General features: G+C 34.6%; 1 protein-coding gene and 1 non-coding gene across 2 annotated transcripts; one reads left to right on the top strand and one right to left on the bottom strand.

Moving 5' to 3' along the window:
- Positions 1-667: 667 nt before the first annotated feature.
- LOC131621158 (small nucleolar RNA R71) lies at positions 668-774 on the bottom strand. The gene has a single exon (XR_009289486.1). It is a non-coding gene; the product is annotated as a small nucleolar RNA R71 (small nucleolar RNA).
- Positions 775-7,499: 6,725 nt separating this feature from the next.
- Positions 7,500-7,859, top strand: LOC131619022 (uncharacterized). The gene has a single exon (XM_058890164.1). The coding sequence runs from the start codon at positions 7,500-7,502 to the stop codon at positions 7,857-7,859; it is 360 nt and encodes a 119-aa protein (XP_058746147.1).
- The last annotated feature ends 1,414 nt before the right edge of the window (positions 7,860-9,273 follow it).

Here is a 9,273-nt window from a genome sequence, read left to right as displayed (position 1 = left end):
GACGATTGGTCACTGTGGTTTAATAATCTTATACATTACTCCGATAGGCTGTGCACTTGCAGTTTTATTTTAGAATCTGTTTACAGACCCGTCAAGTTTTTGGCGTTGTTGTCGAGGATCAAACTTTGTCAAATTTCGTACCCTATTGTTATTCCGTTTAGACTAAGGCTTTATTAGCCGGTAGATGCGTAAGAATCGTAGCACCGGAAACTTAGTAGATCCTTTAGTGGAACCTAAACGTTACACTCGAGCACGCCTTTTTATCCGAAGGTTAAGAAGAGCTATGGCCGAAGACCATAACCAAAGACCTCTTAAGGAATTTGCTCAACCATCTAATGAGGAGCCTAGTTCCAGTATAGTAAACTCTGCTATAACAACTAATAATTTCGAACTAAAGCCCTCACTATTACAATTAGTACAATAAAATCAATTCGCTGGTCTCACTACTGAGAACCCGAATCAACCCCTAAAAGTGTTTATCCAGTTAGCCGACACCCTAAAAGCAAATGGTGCTTCGCCTGAAGCAATTCGTCTAAGGCTATTCCCTTTTTCCCTTAGAGGTAAAGCACACGACTGGTTATACTCCCTTCCTGCCAACTCGATAACAACTTGGGAAGACCTTAGGAGAGTATTCCTTGCTAGGTATTTTCCCCCAAGCAAGACCGCTGTCCTTAGAAACCTGAACACTAGGTTCACTCAAAATCAAGGTGAATCACTTTTTGAAGCCTGGGAGAGATATAAAGACCTTTTGAGAGCTTGTCCACACCATGGCCTAGAGCAATGGTTGATCATACACACCTTCTATAATGGACTCCATTATAAGACTAAGATATCCATCGACGCTGCCGCTGGTGGTGCACTGATGAACAAACCTTACCCTGAAGCTTGTGCCCTCATTGAAGATATGACCCAAAACCATTACCAATGGGGAACAGAACGAGCAACAGTAAAGAAGAAGGAGACCCAAGGAGGAATACATGAGATAAGTCGCATAGACAAAATGCAAGCCAAAATGGACGCCCTAGCCTTAAAAGTTGAAAATATGTCTCATAACCCTACCACAGTAGCTGCAGTCCAATTGGAATGCGAAGTCTGTGGAACCCAAGGACATCAAACTTCTGATTGTAACCTACTGGATGAGCCTAGCTCAGAACAAGTTAACTACACCCAAGGAAACCCTTTTTCCAATACTTACAATCCTGGATGGAGGAACCACCCAAATTTTTCCTATAAAAACAACAACCTGTTTACCCTAAATTTTGCCCCGACTTTTCATTTGCATCATTCTCATTCAAAAAATTGAAAAAATATATAATACCTTCATTTTATACATCATGTTACAATTTATAGTTTTTTATATAGGCTAACAATTGCATGATTTTAATATTTTAATTTTGGTTCAATTTATTTTGAACTTCTATTAAAATGTTAAAACAATTTTATTTTTGTTTTTATTATTACTTGTTATTATTTTGTCTTATAGGTGCAATTCAATAAAAGTGAAGTCCATTTGGCTCAAGAAAAAATTGCTAAGGCCCATTTGATTCAAGTTGGTCCAAATTTCTCAAGTCACATTGAAGCCTTTTTTGTAAGACAAATAAAGTTGAGAACCCCATTCACATTGTCATTCACGTTTCATGACATCTTTTATCAGCAAAACTTCAATTTTCACGACATCACATTTTTGAATGACATCGCCCATCTAGAAGCTCACTACAAGACAAAATAACAAACTCTTGCAGCCAAGGAATTGCTCACGCGTTTGCCCTCAAAATGATAACAAACTTTGATTCTCTTTTCTCACAATTTCCATCGGATCCCTTTTTGATCTTATCCTTTTCTTCATCACGAATACCATGATACCCTCACTCCCATGATTCTATATAAACAGATGCAATCACACATTCGAAGTGGAGGAAGGAAAAAGCATTGAAACTCTGCCAAAATCGTTACAGAATTTCTTCCTCCAAATTTGTTTAACATCATTCTAAACCTCCTCCAATTCTGAACTCTGCAAAAACCTTCACCATAACTCCTCAGCTTCTTCAAACACCGTCCACCGCCACATAACCTCTTCATCACCATCGAGCAAATCATAATCACCTTCACTCAACCACCCTGCTTCACCTTCACAGCAGATATCGCAACTCTCATACTTTAAATATTCATCATCCAACTTTACCTGTGATTCAACTCAAGACCACCACGCCATTTCCATCAACTTCAGCAAGACGGTCACGATCCACACGTCTCCATCTTCAACGCACCGCTTCAACAACTCATCGCATCTTCAACTCAGCTTACAATACAACAACATTCAGTAGTGTTAAGAGTCCCACATCGGACAATATATGGCTTGAACATGTCCTTATAAGTGGGGGGCAATCCTCACCCTACAAGCCGGTTTTGTAGGGTTGAGTTAGGCCCAAACCACACTTCTTAACATGGTATCAGAGCCTGGTTTAAGATCCGGTGGGCCACCTTCTATGGTTTCCGCTATCGGGCCACCCACCATTTATTTCCACGCTCCAATTGTCTAGTCCTGGGCGTGAGGGGGTGTGTTAAGAGTCCCACATCGGACACCTATGGCCTGAACATGTCCTTATAAGTGGGGGGCAATCCTCACCCTACAAGCCGGTTTTGTAGGGTTGAGTTAGGCCCAAACCACACTTCTTAACAAGTAGCATTCTTCAGCAAGCTCGATCAATTCCAACAACTTGTGGATCTGACAAGTGACACCGATCTAATTAACAACAACTTTCAGAAGCAATCACCGCACGCAACATCACCGAATCGAAGTTCACAAGCAGATTCGTTCAACATCGTCACTGACGAATTCCAACGGTAACTAGATGCTTTTCTCTTTCGTTCTTGATGTTTATTTTCGCCACTTGATTATTGCTTGCTGCCGATTTAGGTGTTAGAATTTAGGATTCATATTTTTTTTTGTTGGGATTTCATGATTACTGTGTTTTGGATTCTGTTGTTTGGGTGAGTTTAAACAGATTTTGTATGACAGTTGAGTTTGAAATGATGAACAGAGAGTGATCGGTGAGTCGTTGAGTTTTTTTTGTGAGGATAAGGAACATAATACGTTTTGGGAGTGAGAAGGAAAAGCAGAGGTATATTGTGAGAAAGATGAGGAAATTTCTTTACTGAACTGCTAACCTTTTTTGTCACCCCCGGCGAAATTTTCAGAATGCCCCTATATTTCGGAAATGTATTTCCGAAATCATTTTTTTTTGAAAAAAAAGTTGATTCCGGAAGTGCACTTCCGAAAACACCAAAAAAAAGTCCGAAAACACAAAAAAAAAAGTGTTTTCGGAGATGCATTTCCAAAATCAGTTTTTTTTTGGAGAGGGGGTGTCTTCCGAGATGCATAACCGAAATATTCTAATTTTTGGTCTTGGAATGTTTCGGATATGAATTTCCAAAACAATTCAATAATTATTAAAAAAATTAAAATAAAGGAAAATCAATACAATTAATAGTATAATTAATTGTATTAATTAAAAGATATTATTAAATATATATCATTATCATTAAAATATAATAATAATTATTAACATCTTTTTTTAAATTAAAATATTTTGTAGTTATTATTTATAATTAAATTTTTTCAACAATTTTTTATGCACTATTACTTTATTTACAAATAAATTATTTGATACTTTATTTTAATTGAATAGAATAAAATTTAATTTTAATAAAATTAAAAAAACAATGAGAATATTTTAAAAAAATTAAGAGAAACTTTTTAACTTTAATCTTTATTATTTATTTTTTAACTATTATTAACTATTTAAAAAGTAAATAGTTGAATTATTAAATAAATTATTTATAAAATTGTAACTATTTAACTAAATTATTGAGATTATCTAAACGTTATTAGGTTAATTATAAAATAGCTAAATTATAAATATAAATAGTTTAATAGTTAATTACAAAATATAATTTTAACTTTAATTAAAATTTATTACGTTAATTATAAAATATCTAAAAGTTATAAAATTTATAAAAAAATACAATTAAAATTTTAATTTTAACAATTAAAACTAAACTCAAATTTATAAATAAATTAATAAAATTTAAAAATTAAATAGGAAAATTATTAAATTAATAATAATTTAAATTTGTATTGATGAAATGTCATAAAAAAATCATTTGAAATACACAAGTGCACCACGTGAAACTTTGCAAAAAAAAAATTGAATTAAAATAGTAACAAATAATTTAGAGGAGTCAAAATTTATAATTTTTTTAATATACTAAAAATAATAGTTGATAGATTCAAAAGAATAAAGAAACAAAGTATCAAAATGAAAAAAAATTATTAATTGATAGAAATAAAATGAACTGAATATGGCAGTTTTTGGGTCATTCTAATATAATAAATTCATTCTAATTTTGTGTATCATTATTAATTCAATATAACAAATTTCAAAAATTATTAACATATCTTTTTTTATTCTAAAAGGAATATACTTATTCCATTTATAAAATGTTTTATTTGATCGGTCCAAAATTTGAAATGGTTGTTACCTATAATTAAAATCGATATATTTGTCTTTATTAACTAATAAATAGTATAAATCTTTGAAGATCTTAATTTTAAACCACCATTTCAAAATAATTCTTTAATTCAAAACTTCTGCGTTTTTTCGGAAGTGTACTTCCGAAATCCCAAAAAATGGGATTTCGGAAATGCATTTCCGAATTCTGGAAAAAAATTTTAAAAAAAATTATTTCGGAAATGCATTTCCGAAGTAAGGGTATTTAGGGGTTTTCGCTGGGGGTCAGCCCCATAGGGAGGTGAAGAAAGAAATTCTCAAAGATGAAGAGGATTAGGGGCGGACAACACCAAGTCCCTTTTAGGGTTTCATTTGATTTAAATTTACTTCTGGGCCTATGAGGTTTAGGCTCGTTTCCTTTTGTTAGTGCTACACCCTGTCTCGGTCCATAAACCCCCATTTCATGACTGTTTGTAACTTGTTCTGGGCCAGCGAGACAAGCCCAACCTAGTTTCAGTTATATACTCTGCTATTTTGAAATTCACCCCCTTGCTGGTAGTTCACTTTGATTTTTGGGCTTTTAACATGCTAAGCCCAGCGCCCAGAACACTATTTGAACCTCCATTTTCCTGTTAGTTTTAAGCCCATTTTGTTTATGTTTATATTAATTGTTTCTATTTAGAATTCTATTTTTATATTTGTTTTGTCTTCTAATATAATAAAAATACAAAAAAAATGTTAATATATTAGTAATTTAGATTTTTATTTCTCTTATTAAAAACACAAAAATATTTTAGTTTAATTTCTCATATTAAAAATACCAAAAATATGTTTATCTATTTTAATTTTCTTTTAGGTCTTAATATGCTTATTTCTATATTTTTCTTAATTAATCTTGATTAATATTTGTTAGTATTTTTTGTCATTTATTCATGCATCATTATATATATCCGTGACTAACATTTTCTTGATTTTTGTGAGGTATTACCATCTTTGAGGACTTGTGGACATTTATATTTCATTTTAATTTTTGTATATATAATCCTTTTATTTTCCGCTTTAATCTTTCAATTGGGTTGTAATAATTAGTAGTAAGTTCTATCCCCATTCGTTTAAATTTGTAATCCCTCGTCCCGAGGCCTTGTAATATTTTTACCGCTTTCCTTTATCGCTTTATTTTATTATTGCTTGCATGCTTTTAACCTTTTTTCAAAATAAAAGAATATTAGGTTCTTAGCCGTTTTCTACCATAAGTCGATCACACTCCACGCATCGCCATTAATCGTACTTACACATGCACACTTGCACGGCTTGAGACTGGGCTTTCTTACAGATGACCAACTCGATTAATCGTTCTGGTTGATCGTATAGAGGCTAGTCTTTGACTAGTTCACGTACACTCTTATTTTACTTCTTTCATGTTCATCCCTCTATGCTTGAAATTGTATGCTTGTTTGTATGGATTTTACCTGTATGAGCTTGTATGTTTTCATTTACTTCTTCCCTCTTCTTTTTTAAATAAAATGTTCACCCCCGCAATACTTGGTCCATATACCAAGCCCCCTGTCAACTCTTTGTAAGTCGATTGCCTCGCGCATCGCCATCGACCTGTTTTCAAAACTCTTTTCATAATAAAACCTTGACTTTTGTCGAGTGATCTTATTTAAAACTCTTTTGTGCACTTGCACTCTTTTTCCTTTAAGGACAAAACATAGGTACAATTCTTTAGGTGTGTTTCTTACTATTTTTCAATGAAAATATGACAAATATACTTAAATATTATTTAGTGAGTGAAAATAGGAGAAATGTGTATACATGTAAGAGGAAATTATACACTTGTCATATTTTCATTCGAAAATAGTAAGAACCACACCTAAAGAATTGTATCTAAGTTTTGTGCTTCCTTTAAAACTGTTTTCAATAAAACCTTTTCAAAACTTTTGAGCAGAACTACAAATGCTCTGACTTCTCCATTTCACTGAGGAGGTATGTAGACACAAGATGTTTATGTCTTGCCGAGCAAACTTTTGTAAATAACCTTTTCTTTTCTTATTTCTTTCTTTTTTTAGCAAACAAAATCGCTTTACCTTTCAAACACAGATTTTCAAAAGGTTCCTGTGGAGTACCACAGATGTGAGGGGTGCTAACATCTTCCCCTTGCATAACCAACCCCCGTATCCAGATTTCTCTTTGTGGTTTTTTCGAGTTTTTTCCCTTTCCTCTTTTGGAATCATAAAAGTTCGGTGGCGACTCTTGCTTTTTAACGAGTTAAGTTAACCAATGGCTTAAACTCAAATTTCCCGCCGCTACACAACCCAATCCAAAATTCTAGATCTTCAAAACCGCAAGGTTTTCAAACTCAAAGACAAAATCAACCTATGCAAGTTGTACCACAAAAACTCAGTCTTCGGGAAACCGTGGACAACTTTATTCTGGCCCAAACTCAGCAAAATAAAGAGTTCCACAACCAAAACGTTCATACAAATGAACTAATCGCAAAACTAGGAACCAAGTTTGACTAGATGATAACCCATAATAAGATGCTTGAGACTCAGATCTCGCAAGTAGCTCAAACACAAGCCGCACAAAATACACCTGGAGGACAATTCCCTAGACAAACTCAACTCAATCCTAGAGAGCAAGCAAATGCCATTACCTTAAGAAGCGGAACCGCTTATAATGGACCTGAGAACCCAACTTCAAGCGCGCCCGAAAAACCTAAGGAAAATGTCATACCCACGGATCAAGTAGAGAAACCAGAGGAACCCAAAAGGCAACAAAACCAATGAGTAAAAACAAAAGATAAAGATTATACACCACCTCCACCATATAAGCCACCAATTCCATATCCGCAGAGACTTAAGCAAACAAAAATAAAAAAGTCAATACCAAAAATTCATCAAGGTGATAGAAAAACTCCATGTAAAGATCCCTTTTACTGAAGCAATCACTCAAATACCATCATATGCTAAGTTCTTAAAAGACATTATGTCCAACAAGCGTAGACTCGACGATCCTAAACCTTTAGAATGCAACTTCATTTATGAAAATAAACTTGCCAAGAAAGAAAAGGACCTTGGAAGCTTTTCCATTCCTTGCATCCTAGGAAATCATATGATCGACAAAACTTTCTTAGACCTAGGAGCGAGCGTAAGTTTAATGCCTTTGGCAGTCTGCAAGAGGTTAAACTTAGGAGAACTTCAGCCGACTAAAATGTTCTTACAATTAGCTGATAGATCTGTCAAATACCCTATGGGGATATTGGAAGACATACCAGTCAAGATAGGTCAGCTGTATATCCCAACCGACTTTGTAGTTATGGATATTAAGGAAGACCATTCTAGTTGACAGCCGGAGCCATAATAGATGTTAAGAAAGGAAAATTAACTTTTGAAGTAGGAGATGAAAAGATAAAATTCATTATTTCCAAGTTCCTAATGGCACCGGTGATTGGAGATGCATGTTATGCAATCGATATCATTGAAAAATGCATAAATGAACTTGAGCGAGATGAATCTATGATTAAATTACCTTCGAACCCCATTTGGAGGATGACGGATTTAAGAGAATGGAACCCTACATTGATGAAAACCTCTATGAATGTTTAGCCCTTACCCCCGATCCTATGTCGTGTCCTAAAAAGCCAGCTGTAGAACTTAAAGAACTACCCAAGAATCTAAGATATGAGTTTTTGGATGAAGAGATGAATCGACCTGTTATAATCAATGCCACTCTAAACCAAAATGAAACAAATCAGCTATTGGATATCTTACGAAAATATCCCTCAGCCTTAGGGTACAAAATCTCTGATTTAAAAGGAATAAGCCCATCTGTATGCATGCATCGGATTATGCTAGAAGCAGATTCAAAACCCTCAAGAGAACAACAAAGAAGGATAAACCCTATAATGAGTGATGTAGTTAAGAAAGAAGTTCTTAAGTTACTAGAAGCTGGTAATATATATCAGATCTCGGATAGTGAGTGGGTAAGCCCTGTATATGTGGTGCCTAAGAAAGGAGGCATCACGGTTGTAGAAAATGAGAAGGGTGAACAAGTAGCCAAACGGATAGAAGGAGGATGGCGTATGTGTATAGATTACATAAAGCTTAATAAGGCGACTAGGAAGGATCATTTCCCTCTTCCATTTATAGATCAGATGCTCGAACGCCTAGCTAGACATTTGTACTTCTGTTATCTAGATGGATATTCCGGATTTTTCCAAATCCCTATCCACCCGGAAGACCAAGAGAAGACAACTTTTACCTGTCCTTATGGAACATTTTCCTATAGGCGAATGCCCTTTGGACTCTGTAATGCTCCTGCCACCTTTCAGCGTTGTATGATGTCAATTTTTGCAGATTATCTCGACGGAATCATGAAAATATTCATGGACTATTTCTCGGTGTGTGGATTCGATTTCAAAAATTGTCTCTCTAACCTTGAGAAAATCTTAGAAAGATGTATGGAAGTGAACCTTGTGTTGAACTAGGAAAAGTGTCATTTTATGGTTAAAGAAGGAATAGTTCTAGGGCACATTGTATCTGAAAGAGGCATAGAAGTCGATAGAGCCAAGATAGAAGTAATAGAGAACCTTAACCCACCTAAAACCATCAGGGAAGTAAGAAGTTTTCTAGGACATGCTGGCTTCTACCGACGCTTCATTAAGGACTTCTCCAAGATAACCAAACCCCTGACTAACCTTCTAATGAAAGATGTTGAGTTTGACTTTAACGAAAAATGCACTGAAGCCTTTAACGTCTTA

This window comes from Vicia villosa, linkage group LG7, assembly GCF_029867415.1.
Source record: "Vicia villosa cultivar HV-30 ecotype Madison, WI linkage group LG7, Vvil1.0, whole genome shotgun sequence".
In the NCBI taxonomy this organism is placed as follows: domain Eukaryota; kingdom Viridiplantae; phylum Streptophyta; class Magnoliopsida; order Fabales; family Fabaceae; genus Vicia; species Vicia villosa.
Note: the sequence above shows the minus strand (reverse complement) of the source record. Positions and strands in the feature narration are given on the sequence as shown.

What these genes read in the sequence shown, in the direction of transcription:
- LOC131619022 (XM_058890164.1), top strand. Translation starts at nt 7,500, where the DNA reads ATGTCCAACAAGCGTAGACTCGACGATCCTAAACCTTTAGAATGCAAC.